The sequence below is a fragment of the Ictidomys tridecemlineatus genome, chromosome 13 (genome assembly GCF_052094955.1).
Source record: "Ictidomys tridecemlineatus isolate mIctTri1 chromosome 13, mIctTri1.hap1, whole genome shotgun sequence".
Taxonomy (NCBI): Eukaryota; Metazoa; Chordata; class Mammalia; order Rodentia; family Sciuridae; genus Ictidomys; species Ictidomys tridecemlineatus.
In genome coordinates this window covers 45877822-45894109 of record NC_135489.1, presented here as the reverse complement: position 1 = coordinate 45894109, position 16288 = coordinate 45877822, and the positions used below count along the sequence as shown (strand labels likewise).

The 16288-nt window shown below is 42.0% G+C and overlaps 1 protein-coding gene across 10 annotated transcripts in view; it reads right to left on the bottom strand.

The window, feature by feature from the left end:
* The window catches only part of Ankrd29 (ankyrin repeat domain 29), a 50104-nt gene extending 35912 nt beyond the window's left edge, over window positions 1-14192 (bottom strand). Inside the window, exons 1-4 of one of the 10 annotated variants that reach the window (XM_078030258.1) lie at window positions 13842-14192; window positions 5659-5709; window positions 1968-2093; window positions 450-548 (exon numbers count right to left, since the gene is read on the bottom strand). In XM_078030258.1, coding sequence (XP_077886384.1) covers window positions 450-548; window positions 1968-2093; window positions 5659-5709; window positions 13842-13862 — 297 coding nt within the window. In that variant the 5' untranslated portion in view covers window positions 13863-14192. The other 9 variants (XM_078030253.1, XM_078030254.1, XM_078030252.1 and 6 more) reach the window with 9 other exon arrangements.
* Between the last annotated feature and the right edge of the window lie 2096 nt (window positions 14193-16288).

Genomic DNA, 16288 nt, shown 5'->3' with positions numbered 1-16288 from the left:
GAGTGAGTCTTGTAAAAGTGGAGTGTTATAAAGCAAGGCCACCCCATGTGCTTTGTTTCTTCTGCATGCAGCCATTTCTATTCCCCATCTTCTTCCCCACCATGTTGTAATGCTGCCATGACCAAAGGCTAAACCAATGGGCCACCCAATGTTGGACTTTCAACCTACAAAACAGCAAGCTAAATAAACCTCTTTTTTTTTTTTTTTTTTGTAAAGTACTCAGCTTCAGGTATTGTTAGAGCAACACAAAATAGATTCTTACAGTTACCTCAGACATGTCCAGTGACAGTCCGTTCCTCAACCTTATTTAAGGCACAACAAATTCTACAATGGACTTTAATGTAGTAGAAAAGCAAGAAAGACTCTTGTCCTCTTTACCAATTCATTATTAGAATGACTTCAGATCTCTTGGCTTGGTCATTTTTATTCAAATGCATAACCTGACCTACCTCTCTCTGGAGGTTGATATCTGCTCCTTGCAGAACCAGTTCCCTCACGCAGTCAATGTGGCCCGCGTAGGAGGCCACCATGAGGAGGGTGGTGCCATGCTGGATGAAGGAGAGACAGATGAACAGTTAGGCCCTCGTTATGTCAGAGAGAGGGATCCTGGAGAAGAGACCACAGAGATATCAGCTCTACCCAGAACAAATCCAAGTGCAAAATTTCCTGCAGTGATCAAAATGCCTCATGAGTCATCCTATAACACAGTCTAGATGGGAAAAAGCAAAGCAACCAATGCTGAAGTTGGAATTTTCAATTTATGAATTCACTTACTTCTATTAATTTCAGAAACAGAGTCCAAGTGAACTCATAGTCATTGTATTTTAAGGCAGCAGTGATACAATTGCTCTCAATTTATGATTTACATTAAATTATTCCTGAGCGAAATTCAAAAACCAGTTAAAGGGTATCAGTTGGTTTTCTGAATTTAGAATTCTTTTTTTTTTTAAGAGAGAGAGAGAAATTTTAATATTTATTTTTTAGCTTTCGGCGGACACAACATCTTTATTTGATGTGGTGCTGAGGATCGAACCCAGGCCGCACGCATGCCAAGCGAGCGCGATACCGCTTGAGCCACATCCCCAGCCCCTAGAATTCTTCTTAAATAGGCCAAACCCAACCCGAGGCCAGAGAGAAGGAGGGCAGTTCATATGGTTCAGACTCTGGAACACGGAGCCAGGTAGAAAAGGGTACGGAGTGGATATGATGGTGCGCACTCTCCTGCCCTGATCCCCAGTGGGCCAACTGGAGCAAACACTTGGGCTGGTGGTCGACTGCATTTACCAAATTTGTGCAATAAATTTGTGTAATGGCACCCCCTGTTTGCAGGAAAACAATAAGGTTCCTTTGAAAGCATTTTGATTCAAGTTCTAAAATCATCTTCTCATCTGAGATGCTTTTTGTCTCCAGAGATGTAGAGAGGTCCTGCTGAGCAAAGAAGAAATCATGGCCTCTAGTGGAGGAGGGAAAGGGCTCTCTAGATGGGACCTGCCAGCAGGCCTAGTATCTATTTTTATTTCCCCTTCTTACTTGACAGTTAATGTCTTTTTGTTTACAAATGGTGAAGAAATGATAGGAGGCTGGGTGGAGGCTTCAATGTCTCAGTTTTCTCAGTTTTGTAGAAAATCAACTCCCACATCCACAACAACCCATGTGTGCTCTAAATTATCTCATTTTTTAAAAAAATGAATTCTTTTACTCAACAGTCTTTTTTTCTTGAAACCTGCCAATTCTGCTTCCTGTGCCTTTTCAACCTTCTGGTGGCTGTCTTCCACTGTGTGCATGCAACTGTTTCCTTTCTGACTCTGCCTGTGTGTTTTTAAGATCACCACTATACATAGCACTTTTTGAAAGGGATAAAGCAAGCAAACACATAAGCAAGTAAGTCAACATTGTAAAGGGAACTGTATTGGTGAGATGCTGTCGTGCCTGCAGGGTGGAAAAGGGTGCTCTGGGCATGCAGATACCGTGTCCCTCCGTACACTGTCTCTGCAGTCCACATCCACTCGACCACTGTTCAACAGCAGCTTCAGCAGGGCCAGGTTTCCTCTCCTTGCTGCCCAGAATGCAGCGTTAGCAAGTGGAGTTTCCTTCTGCAAGAGCAAAACCAACCAGAATCTTAAAATCGACATTAGTGAACATGACTGTTTCTATGCATCTAGATAATACCATTCAAAAGGGAGAATTTCCAGTTCTGTCATATCATTTGAAAGATGTTCCCTGGGCAAAAAAAAAAAAAGATTGTAAAATACTTGGTTGTGGGATGTACGTTTTTGGTACCAGACACATGAGCCACAAAGTTGTCTTCAGGGCACTGTTGTTGATAATTCAGCACTATTCATACCCCGGTTCCCACCAATGTCCTCACTTTCCTGCCTCTGTTGTGTCTTTGTTTACACAATTTCCTCTTCGCTTGAAATGAACTTTCCCCCATCCTTCAAGGCCAAGGCTCTGTTCAAATGCCATTTCCTCTCTGTAACACTGCAAGTCTCTTCCCTGCTCAGCAGAGCACAATTTCTCCCCATTCTGACATCTTTCGGGAGTTTATTGGTACTTTTTCTATGTTCTCAATGTTTTCTGACTCCAGTTATTTGAATAAACCCCTCACTTTTCCTCTGTCTCATTTTCTGTGCTGTAGCTGGAACATGCCAGAGGTTTCAGATGAGAACAAGGAAGCTTGGGGAAAAGAATTTTCTCCTATGAATGGTGCTTGTGTCCAGTTACCCTTATTTTACTTAATAATGGTCTCAAAGTGCAAGAATCAAGATTCTGGCAATTTTATTACAGTATATTGTTATAATTGTCCTATTTTATCCTTAGTTTTATTGTTACTCTTTTGCTCTGCCAAATTGATAAATTAAACTGCCAGAGGCTTGTATGTTTAGAAAAACAGAATATTGATAGTGTTGGGGATATTTGTGGTTTCAGGCATCTACTAGGAGTCTCGAGAAGCATTCCCTATGGATAAAGGGGGACTACTGTATTATATAAAATAAAACAATTCATGATGTTAAAAAAGAAAACGCCCATAATTTCAGCTATCAAGGAAGCTATCTAAAATGAAGGCACAGGGACAGCAGAGTGATGACAACGTTTGTTGGTGTGAGGATTTCATTTCAGAAGTCCTTCAGCACCTTCCTAACCGCTGCTATTGTGCATATCTGGATGAGAAGGGCAAGCTGGGGAGTGATAACCAGATCACAAACATACTTTGAATAGTTTCCTCCTGGCTCATTTGGGAGGGGGAAAAAGAAAAACACTTCAAATTCCAGGCTAACAATCTACCTTTCTGGGTAGGTATTTTTGCTGTACTAGATGGAGTTTTCAGGCCAAAATGCCACTGTGGCCTTGACCCTCAGAGCTGGCTGCCTTTGCACCAGGCTGGGATAGTTGTTAGTAACAGGGTGAAGCAATGGCAAGGCAGGGCTGAACTGTATAGTAAATAATGAAATATAACACAAGGCCCAAATGAAACCTGGGAGGGTGAATTAGAAAGAGAATTTAATATACACCATGGAACAGCTCTAGTGACTTTTCCTAAAATGTGCAAACACGAGAGATAAATGGAAATTCATTTTCAGTGACGCTGTGGTTCTATTCTAGCCTCAAATATGCCTTTGATAGACCATCTCTGAACAGCCAATGTCTTCTGTCATGGGAAGCTCTCCAGCCAGAACTTTCTACTCTCTAGGATAGACTTGGGGATTCCATTCCTGCTGGACTGGGTATCTGGTTTCCCCATAAAGTTCTAGAAACTGAGTTTTGTAAAAAAGCTGCAACTAGTTTGCTCTTCCTTAAGGGCTTGAATTATTGTGGTGGAGGGATGGCAGTGGAATTGATTTGAGGAAAGAAGGAGATGTGTTCAAGTCCAGACTGCTTCTTAGGTCTGTGACCTTGGGCAAGTTACTTAACTTCTAGAGGCCCCAGTAAAATGCAGATAATAATAATATAGTACCTCTGTCATGTATTGTTCAGGGATTAAATGGGAAAAAACACATAAACCCACTTAGTGCCCACTCAAGAAATGGTAGTTATAAAGGCACAGTCCTCTTAGCTCTTTACAATCCTGGTGGAGGTGATGTGTTGACTTGGTCACTAGCATGTGGACTGGCCAGAGGCTAGGGCTAGAGGTATATATCAACTTTGATCTCTGTCCACATGGGCTTTATGGTATAACAGGAAAATAAGTCATATCGGTGGGCATGGTAAGTTATCGTAGGCACCAAAGGAGAAAAGCAGTGGCTTGTGGTAACAGCGCAAACCAGAGATGGTCAATTCTGAGAGGGCGCCAGGGATGGTTCCCAGCAGAACGAAGCCTTATGATGAGTTTCGAAAAGCTAGGTAGCGCCCTGGGTGCACAAAGGGTATGGAGCATCCTGGGCACAGGGGGTAGGGAGGCACAGACACTGAGGCTTGCCCCAGCTTCCTGGGGACTGCCACATACTCAGCAGAGATGGAGTGAAGGGTGTGAGGGAGAGAGGGCACAACTGGATAGCAGGATCAGAGCAGAGCAGATTTTGGAGGTTCTGTGGTACCATACCACTGAAGTTGGACTTTATCCTGGAGTCAAGGAAACATCTGTGAGAGATACCATCAGTTTTGTGTTTCAGAAAGGTCTCCCTGACTCAGGGACGAGGACTTAGGTTTGGAGCCAGACTGACATTGGTGTCTGCAGAGTTAGGAGACAACTGCATAGATGTGTCAAACAATATAAGGCCCAAACAAGGCAATGACAATGGGAATGGGAAGGTGAGGCAGACTGGGGACATTTTAAAGAGCTCGATGGAATGGTCTTAGTCTGCGAAGGTGTGTGCATGAAAAGAGGGATGAGGAGAGTGAACCGACTCCCAGGTTTCTGGTTTCAGTGCCAGGCTGATTATGGTGCCACGAAGGTCAGAAATGCCATTGGAGGGATTTCAGAAAAAGTGATGGGCTTGGCTTTGAATGTGCTGACTTCCAAGTTCCTCTGGGGGAATGTCTAACAAAGAAATGGGCATGTGGTCCCATGGCACTGTGGCCACACATTTACTAGGGTCAAGAATTTTGGGCTGATGCTCATGAAGTGCTTACTCAGTACCACGAGGTACATCTTCTGCAGAGACTGCCTCATTTAATCCTCATCATAGCTCAGGGAAGTGGGTACCATTACTATCCCATTTTACAGGTGAGGGGTGAGAAACAGTGAGTCAGGCCTCAGTGCCAGGCAGTCTGCTGCTTGAGGCTGCCTTGTTAATCATCACCCTGTGCTGCCTCCAGAGAATTCTTCTGTAGAAAGCAAATGACCTCTGATGACCTCCTTCCTGTCCTCCATTCCAAGATCCTTTCCTGCCAAGATGGAAAGTCCCTCAACTTTCCTTCTCTTTTGGGGTCTACACAAATCATGTTCCCTGGATAACTTCCCAGTCTTCTCTGGATATAATATGCACACAATTATAAATGGTGTAAAAAGGGACAGGGGCAAGTCTTTTACCCTTGAAAAGAGAAGATGTGTCCTCCCCAGTTCCCCCACTATGCCCATCAATCTTGGACTTAGCAACTTCCACAAGTCTCTTTTCTTTTTCTAGAGATTTGACTGTTCTCGATATACGTGATTTTAACCAGTCTCTATACTTGGTCTTGAGTTCTGAGTTTGGAGATGCTAGACTTATATGCGCCTACCTCTAAGGCAGAATGTCCAGGGCAGAGCACATACTTTTTCTCTTCAGTTTCCTATTGTTCAAGAATAATAATATCACATTGTTATTTTATACAACCTCTAATATCTCAGAAATCCATTCATTTAATAAAGCTGATATCCTCTTGATTAAATTAATGAGTGTGCAATTTAAGCCCATATAACTCTAAATCCTTTTAAAAACAAATAGCTTAATCTCTACCCTCACTTAGCTTTTAAACAGAATTCCAGTTCTGCTTTACTTACTTAGCAGTGCCTTCCATACAAGTAACATTTCCCCTTAATTTCCAATACATTTCTGTAAAAAATAAATTTTAAAAAGTTGATGCAGGTGAAAATGCTTAGCACTTTTCAAAGATGCCGTTTTGATTCTTTTGATCTTCACAATAAGGCCAGTGAGCCTTCCTCAGGTTTGCTGGTTGAAAATTATGAGTAATGGCCACATCAACAAAGGCTGAGATCCTGCTCTAGATCAGGCAGTGTGCTAAGCTTTTTAACTGCTTTCACTCACTTATTTCCCCAAATGGCTCCATGAGCTGGTAGTATAAATAATTCCCATTTCATGATGAGAAAATGGAAGCACAGAATGAATTATTCAGGGCCACACAGTGAGGAAGTAACATAGCCAGGATTTGAACCCAAGTCTGTTTGGGTGCAGAGTCTGAAAGCTTGCCCCATACATCCTGAAGAGTTGAGTATAAAGCTCTGAATCTGTCAAATGTTCTTCTTTCTCTGCACACCTCCCCCCCCATCCTCCCAACCTTTACTGCCAGAATTTTGGCTAATGTGTGGCTCATGACACATTACCAGAAGTTAAGTAAGGGAAGGAAGGGAGGCAGAAACACAGAAGGGAGACTGATTTATACACAACTGCAACTCCAGTGAAAAGCCAAGTGGGGGGTACATATTTTCTAAGTATTGTTTTAAAAACGGGTTTAGAGTAATGTGGACTTCAGCTGCGCATTCAGTGATTTAATCAAGAGATTATCAAGTCTATTAAATAAATGGATTTCTGGGATATTAGAGGTTACATAAAATAAGTCTGTAACAATAAATTGAGAAGCTGTGTGCAGAAGGATGTTTTTGAGATGTCACTGGCTAAGAATATCCATTGTCCCACTCTGAGCTAAGTATTTGAAATTTTTTTAATGCTTAATAAGCATTAAGCCTAAACCCAGGGTTGTCAGTATTATTCAGTTCCCTATTGTTCCAGTATAATAATATTATTATATACACAAATATAATAATATTATTATGTTATTATATACACAAATATAACAATATTATTATACTGGAACAATAGGGAACTGAAGAGAAAAAGTAAGTGCTCTGCCCTGGGCATTCTGCCTTGGAGGTAGGCCCGTGTAAGTCGAGCATCTCCAGACTTAGAACTCAAGACCAAGTATAAAGTCTGGTAAACAAATTAAAAAAATTTTTAAAATCATATATATCGAGTATAGGCAAATCTCTAGAGAAAGAAAGGAGATTAGCTGTTGTCTAAAGCTGAGAGGTTTGGAGTAATGGTGATGGCTAATGGGCATGAGTGTGTCACACCTTGGGTGTGATTAAAATGTTCTAAAATTGATTGTGCTGACGGTTGCACAACTCTGAATTTACTACAAATCACTGAAATGAATACTTTAAATGGATAAATTAGTATGTGATTTATCAAAGCTGTTACAAAAAGAATATGCTTTTGTTGGAGATGCGGCTCAATGGTGGAGAGGTTGCCTAGCATGCTGGAGGTCCTGGGTTCAATCCTCCGTAACCACCACCCAAAAAAGAGGGGTGATTACACACAGACACACACACACACACACATACACACACACACAAAAGAATATGGTTTTTAAAATTTATTTTCCTATGGCTCATCTAAATGATTTAAACTGATTGATGAAGTTGAGTTGATTATAATTTACACACTCTCAGGACAGGGATGAAGGATACAGTTTTGTATACTTGCAGCTCAGGCATGACACCAGGCAGTGAGATGTTTTACTTTCTTGGATAACAGAAGCTCAAGAAAGACATATATATATATTTAATCTGGCAATGGACCTCGCCTCTTATGGTAACCCCCTTCTTCCCCAATTGTGTTAGGCTTTTGGCACCTTCAGCCCTAAGAACAACTTCAGTCTGAACAGTTAAAATACTTTTTATAAAGTTGAGAGTCAATACACTGAAATCCATGAACTTTATTACACAAAAAGGCTCAGAGTTGCACTCTTGAGCTTGTGTTTGGTTAAAAAAAAATAAATTGGAACACACAGGTACCTATTTCCTCAACTGGAATAAATCAGGAGTTGCTGACTGTGAAAGGAAGATCACTGGAGGAAAATTGATACCAGGGAGAAGAGACTGCTAAAGGACCAGGGATGAAGCTCAGTTAAAGCACTGGCCTACAACCAAAGAAAAGGTGACTGCTCACAGGTGCAGTGGTGCATGCCTGCAATCCAAGCGGCTTTGGAAGCTGAGGTAGGAGGATTGCAAGTTCATAGCCAGTCTCAGCAATTTAGCAAAGCCCTAAGCAACGTAGTGACACCCTGTTTCTAAATAAAAAATAAAAAGACTGGGGATGTGGCCCAGTGGTAAAGTGCCCCTGAGTTCAATCCCTAGTATTAAAAAAAGTGGATGCACAGAGGCTCCTGGAGTTCAGATGCAAATGGCCCCACCTGGGGCGCTTCTGAATCAAGAGGAAACTAAATGATTTATAATGCTGTTTATTCCCCCACAGACTCATCCAACAATGCTGGGCCATTTTACAGATAGGCTTTGGAGATTCAAAACCTGGAGCTTAGAAGACTTTTATGGGGGGTGGCTACAAAAATAAAAAAGTTAACCCATGGCTCCCAAATAAATGTAGATAAACATGCAATTAAATAGCTATAAAATATAACATCTTGCTAACTTTATTAATAGCTAAATCTAGTATTCATTAAATATTTTTTAAAATTTTTTTTTAGTTGTAGTTGGACACAATACCTTTATTTTATTTATTTATTCTTATGTGGTGCTGAGGATCCAACTGAGCGCTTTGCACCTGCTAGGGGAGTGTTCTACCTCTGAGCCACAACCCCAGCCCTAGTATTCATTAAATATTGATGACACCTGAAAATAATTTGTAGGTTTGATTTTTCTCACTACACAAGAGCTACTGACCATAGATGACAATTGCAGAAAAGTCATGGTCTAAAGGTAAATTCATAGCTAAACAGTTTAATAAGAAATATTATGAAATTCCCTTCAAAATTTTTATAATAAAAGTCTCTATATATTGTGCTCTGTGGATGCATTTTAATGTGTGATGTTTGAGAGTGGCCAAGAGAGTGCTAAATTGTAGACTGGCCAGACACTTGGGTCCCTTCCCCTGCAAACCCTCCCTCTGTGCCTCTGGAACTCCACTCCATGGTAAATCATCTCCTCTTCCCCCTCCACCTAGCACAGGGTGTCCCTCTCTCTGCCTCAACTTTCCCAGCACCCCCTCCTGGTGGAAACGGGGCCCTTTCCCATACCAGCACTGAAGTGGGAAACAGGCCTACCTGGCTTCCAGACCACTGCCGTCCATTCAAGTGTATAAATCTCTGCTCCTTCAAAAGTCAGGCCATCCCACCTCTCAGCCTTTACTCCACCTCACCTGGTAGTTGTCACATAATCACTTTTCTTTATTCACTGAACAGTATGGTGTGAAGCTGGGCATCTGCCTTTCTTCACCCCAAATCCCGACCTCATCCTGGCCTTCCCTTTGCAAGACACTGGTGTTCACCTTCATTTCCTTTCCTTTTATCCCAATGGGAGAGGTCCCCACCTTCCCAGCCCATCCCTCCAGCTAAGGGACCCCTGCTGGGCTGCTGCGCCCCTGCCCCAGGAATTCAGTCACTCAGCCCAATATTCCCTCTACTCCAAGCTGTCTAGCACACCCTGTCATCATTTTAAAATGCTTTTTCATTGAGAGATAACTCATATAGCACCCAATTCATCTTTTCAAAGCATACAATCTGGTGGATTTGGGTATATTCATGAGGCTGTGCAAACATCAGCACTATTTAGTCTAGAATATTTTATTACCACCCCCCCAAAAGAAACCTCACACCCATTAGCAATCATTTTCCATCTCCTCCTCTCCCTCAGTCCCTGACAACCACTAACCTATTTTCTGTCTGTATGGATTTGCGTATTTTGGACATTTCATATAAATGGAATCATACAGTCTGTGCTCTTCCTTCACTCTACATACTGTTTTCAGGGTTCATCTATGTTGTAGAGTATATTTGTGCTTCATCCTTTTCATGGCTGAAGGATATTTCATGGTATGGATATACCTTGTTTGTGTCCCTTCCAAATTTATATGTTGAAGCTCTAACTGTCAGCATCTTGAGGGCATGATCCCTGCCCCAGTCAGTCCAGAAGGCAGAGCATCAAACCCAACAGCATTACTCTCCACCCTTAAAATCTAATGGCATTTGCCATGCTAGGTTTTACACCTGCTTGAAACCCATCACGCCTTTCTTCCTCCCAGTTCTCTGTTTTGGAGATGTCTGTCTCAACATTATATTTTGTAAGCACATAACTCGTTTGCTTTCACAAGCTGGAGGAAAATCTGCCTCAAGATGAATCAGTCATACCTCAAGTGTCACCTCGAGTGTCACCCATATCTGATTGATACGAAATTTAGATGACACTTCAACTTTACAGTTGATGTTGGAACAAATAAAGGCTTTTTATTTTGCATAAATGCAATATATTTTGCATGCAAAAAGAACATAGATAGCCAAGACATGGAATCAGCCTAGGTGCCCAACAACAGCTGAATGGATAAAGAAAATATAGTATATATACACAATGCAGTATTATTCAGACATAGAGAATAAAATTATGCCATTTTTCAGGAAAAATGGATGAAAGTGGAGAACATCGTGTTAAGTGAAATAAGGCAGACGGAGAAAGTATTACATATTTTCTCTCATATGTGAAAAGTAGAAAGAAAAAAAGCACAGAAAGTAAAAGAGGGTTAAGGAGGGTGAGAGAGGGAAGGGCTCAAGGACATAGAAGGGAGGATGGACATGATCAAAGCATGAAATGTCTGTGCCTGGAAATGTCACAGTGAAATGCATTAATTTATACAATTAATTATAATAAATAAATATAGCTCAGAGGAAAAAACTACAGGAACATTTATTGGAGACAATTTATTGGACAATCTTGGAGGCCAGGAAATGTTATAGATTGAATGTTTATGTCCTCCTGAGATAGGGACTTAAAATAAAGAGAGAATACTGAATCTTAAAGGAAATACCCACAAGCCATTGAGATGCAGAGAGCACAGTTGTATACCTTAGGCAACATGCCTTTGGCTCATACCCTTGTAAAATGAGGGAAATACCCAAGCACAGGGAAAACTGGCATGAAATTGTGAAGATCCACTCTGGCTCTGCCTTCAGTCTGGCCCCTGAAACAGTCCTTTTATAAATATTGGACCCCCAGCCCAAGGCAGGGCTGCTTCTCATTCTCAAAATAGCCCACATTCTCCCTTGAATGTGTATCTAGTTTCCTAAATAAACCTCTGTCTATGTCTTTGTTTGGCTCATGCTGAAATTCAAGTATGCCAGGAACCTAGTTGGTCCTGAGGTGAGTTCCCTTCTTCCTCGGGGAACTCCTCAGATCCTTTTCTAGAGACATCTGTTCTCTTGTGTCATTACTAAATTTGTACATTAAAGTCCTGATCCCCAATGTGATGGCATTAGGGTCTTTGGGAGTTGATTATGTTTTGATGAAGTCCCACGGGTGGAGCCCCTGATGGGATTAGTGCCCTTACAAGAAGAGAAAGAGACACCTAAATTTTGTCTCTTAATCATGTTAAGAAACACGGAGCAGGTAGTAATCTGCAAGACAGCAAAAGGTCTGTACCAGACACCAAATCTGCAGGAAACTTGATCTTGGACTTTCCAGCCTATAGCATCAAGGGAAATATTTGTGGTTTAAGTCCACCAATCTACCTTATTTGCAATACATAATATATCACCAGTTGATGGACATTCAAATTGTTTCCACTTTTGATTCATAACCATTATTAATATGGTTATGAATATGCGTACAAGTTTTTGTGTGAACATATGTTTTTATTTTTTCCTGTGTATATAACTAGCAGTGGAATTGCTGGGTCATTTGAAACTTGTTTTAAACTTCTGAAGACAGATTGACTTTTTTTTTTCTTTGAACGACTGCAACATTTTACATTCTTACCAGTAATGTATGAGGGTTCCGATTTCTCCCCATCCTTGCCAGTACTTGTCATTGTCTGTTTTGCTGATTAGTCATCCTAGTGGGGGTAAAGTAGTTTCCTATCATGGTTTTGATTTGCATCTCACTGATGGCTAATGATGTTGCGCATTGTTTTAGATGCTTATTGGCCATCTATCTGTACATCTTCTTGAGAGAAATGTCTACTCATATCCTTGCCCATTTCCAAATTATCTTTTTATTGTAGAGTTGTCAGTCAGCGTTTAAAGATGTTCACGTTTCTACTGCTGTAAAGCCAATAAACCCTTGGTCAATTGTGGTTCCCCACTGTAACCAATACTTTAAAATAAAAAAAAATAAAAATTCCATTTCTTGCACAATGTCTTGAAAATGTTCCCTACACTTGAGGTTTCCACCCATTCTCTTTTCAAGCTGTTGCAATCTGGCTCCTGAAACTAGCATTTTTGAAACTGTTCTTGGCAAGGTCATGGGTGGCTGTTCTGTTATTTTTGCACTCTTAGCTTGAGTTCACTGTGGCCTTGAACACTAAGATCTTCTTCATCTTTATTTAAAGACTAAAGATACTTGGTTTAAGGGACAGTGTGCTTCTGATTTTTCTCATTCATCTCTGGCTGCTGTTTCTCATTGGGTTTCTCTTACTCTGCTCATTCTTAAAATTTGATCTTCAAGATTTTTGTTTTCATTACCAGGTAATCACTTCATTCCCATGAGCTCAATTACCTCTTAATGCTGCTGACTCTGAAATCTCATCTCCATCTGCTGCCTAGATTTTTTTCCTGAGTTCCCGGTCAGCTAATCAACACAGCTGCTTGGATTCCCATCTATCCTCAAACTTTGTTCCAAACCAAAAGTTTCATGTTTTAAACCTCTCCTGCCTTCTCTATTCAGCGAATAAGATCAATTACTGAATTAAATAAATTTTGAGTCATTCACCTCTGTCTCCTTCTATCCTCACTGCCTATTATGTCCTGATCCAGTACCATTTCTTGAGATGACCACAACGTCCTCCTGATTGGCCTCCCAGTGCCATGCTCTTCCCTGCTGTAGCCAGTGATCTTTCTAACATGCTAATGTTGCCATGTCATTCCTGGGCTTCCATGAGCTATTGTTAGAGATAGGACTACATTGGCTTCAGAGTCAGACACTCCAGTTTCAGACTCAACACAATGAATTTTACAGTTGCAAGATCTTGGGAGAGTTATTTCGCTTTTCTATACCTTAGTCTCCTTGTTTTTAAAAACAGTTGGCCTTTCCAAAGACTGGTTCAGCCTGGTATATTTTAAATGCTCAATCCATGTTAACTATTAATATTTTTATTAAAACCTTATTTAAAAGGTTTGTCTCCATGCAAACCATTTAATTCCACTCTCAGCCTCAAATGTGGGAATAAATAGGATGATTTTAATAAACTCTTCTAAGACAAGACTCTTTGGGGACACAGAAGCTTGGTCATCAATTGCAGCTCCTCTCAGTGCTGGACATTAGGCTGCAGTGTCCAGAAAAAGTATTCTGAGGAGGAGACAGCAGCGAGAGCTGGAGGACGCAGAGGTTCGGATTCAGAGAATCCTGCAGCTGCAGGAAAGCGCTGGCCTCCTGCTTCTTCCCCGCCTCCACCCGCGACCTGTTACCCCGGCGACAGTCACCACCGCCCAGCTCACCTGACCTGCAACCATAAGTGCAGAAAGCCTTTCCAGCAAAGCAGACAAGCAAACCACAAACCCACAGGACGAGCCTCAGCCGCACCTCTTTCTTCCTCGCCTGGAGGACAGCCAGGGGCAAGGGGCAGCGCCCCACCCCACCTGCGGGCCGAGCGGCGGCGGCTCTGGAGGGCACGGGGTGCTGGCTCCGCCTCGGTGGGGTCGGCCGCTGGGTCGGAGCTCCCCCTCCCGGAGCCCGCGTCGCTCACCTTGAAGGACATCTTGCACATGTCCGCGACCGGCAAGAGCCCGAGCGCTGGGGCGCCGGGATCTCCCCGTCCTTCCCCTCTCCCTCCGCGATCCGCAGAGGGGCGGCCCCCACGGCGCCGCGCGCTCCCGCCGCCGAGCCGGACTGCCGCGGCCGCACACTGAGCCGCCCCGGCAGGCGGGTGCTCGGGCCGCGGAGGGCGGGGAGGCAGCGCGCTCGGCCGCCCGTCCTGGGCCCTGCGGTGCGCTCCGCTCGCGCGCGCGCGCACTGCGCACAGGATGCCGCGTTGCACACTCCACGCTGCGCGTGCACACACGGCCGCATATTCCAAGTTCAGAGGGCACTGTGCATACTTTCCGCACTCTGGACACACGACACCCTCACACTCATGTTCATACACCCACACTTACACACACACTGCATACTCTCCCAACTCCACACACTGTGCAGTCCCCATGTTCCACACACCTAGGGTCACACACGACTCCATACTCACGTTCACACACCCACATTCCTTACACATCCACACCCTATTCATAAGGGCAAACTCTGCACACACCAAGTTCCACACATAAAGCTCTCCACACTCAGGTTTACACACTCATACACATTTGCAGTCTGACACACACGTGCCCAATACTTTCCAAACTCCAGGTACATTGTGCACACTCTGCGTATCCCACGCAGACGGTTTCACACACACAACATTCTCTACATCACATTGCACATATACAGTCCTTACACAATCTCTCTCTCTCTCTCTCTCTCTCTCTCACACACACACACACACACACACACACACACACACACAGGAAAAGAACCTCATGATGCTTTGATCTTCATAAAAATACAAATGTTATAATGATGTAAATGAAGCACGAGAAAAAAAAATTCACTTGCCATCCCACCACTATTTCAAATAATTATTTTCATTTTAATTTTTGTCTTTCTCAGTGTTTTCTCTTTTCTAAATTTCTAAGAAGCTGAATTTATTTATTTATTTATTCCTTGTGGGGAAGAGACCTGGGAAACAAGTCTGGTTTTGTTTTTGAAACACCATCTTGCTATGTTGCTCAAGCTGCTCTGGAACTCCTGGGCTCAAGCAATCCTCCTGTTGCAGTCTCCCCAACAGCTGGGATTACAGGAGCATATCACCAGGGAATAAGCCTTCAATATTTCAATGTCATTTTGGAGTACTGAAGGGTGGTTCATTTCCTAAGCCATACCCTTGGCTGCTCAGGGTTGGTTTGCAGGAATTCACAATGGGAGGGTCATGTATGTTTTGCTCAAAAATTTAAGTATAGAAGGCAATAATAAGCCTTTTAAGAAAACTCAAATGCTAAGGTGAAAAAATGAATGTCTTATCTCCTCAAGCAATAGGAATCCACTTAGTTATTATCTCACTCGCCTGTTTGTGCCTCCTGCTTCCTAACTGAATTTGGAAGAAGTATTTAACATAAAAGTTAAAAAAATACTCATGAAAATTGAAAGAGAAAAGGAATGGGAGGGGTAGGAAGAAGAGAGGGAAAGAGGAAATACTGGAGAATGATATTGGCCAAATAATATTGTTATGTGTGCATATGTCAAATATATAACAGATTCTACCATCATGTACAACTATAATGCATCAATAAAATATGTAAATTTAAAAATACTTATGAAGATAAAAAGTTTTAAAACTATGACTAATAAAACTTAATAATGAAAATGTGATGTTTATCCCCTAAATTGTATTACTTTGTGTTTAAAGCAATTTTAAAATAAAAACATCCTGAAATTTTGTAGGAAAGTTCAAGTTTTAAGTCAAGAAAGACTCAAAACTTTTCCCTTGGGTATCTATAGACAAGACAACTTTTAAGTTGCCATAAAACAATGTTACCTAAGACCAAGTATCAGAGGTTTTACTTTAGTAGTTTTGATAAACAAAAGGAAGAAGGGAAATAACTAATATTTTGAATGTTTTCTAGGTATCAGCTTTATTTTTTTATGAAAATCCTACAAGGTGAGTATTATACCCATTCTACAGATAAAAAGACTAAGCTTCTGAGAGATGGAGTAATTTACTAATGACACATGAACCTAGACTTTTAATTAATTCTATCTGACATCAAAGCCCCTTTCCTTTCTACTACCACACTTGGTGCTCAGAGTTGTTTTTGGCAGAGTCTCTGGCCAGGGTGCTGATAGGATTCTTGTCAGTCTCTGGAAAGACTGTGCCTAATCCACAGGCCCACACAACTGGCTGATGGGATTCTTGCCAGTCTCCAGGTGCCCAATACACCATCCCACTAACCCGGCTAAGCCTATCTAAATCAAAACAGCCCCCAGACAGAACAAAACCTTCTTGGTCACAACTAGGCCACTCTTTCTAAAATGGCTCACTCTTCCAAAATTTAACTGTGACCACTGGGCCTAACAGGAAAGGAAATTTAAATGATCTACTTTCCA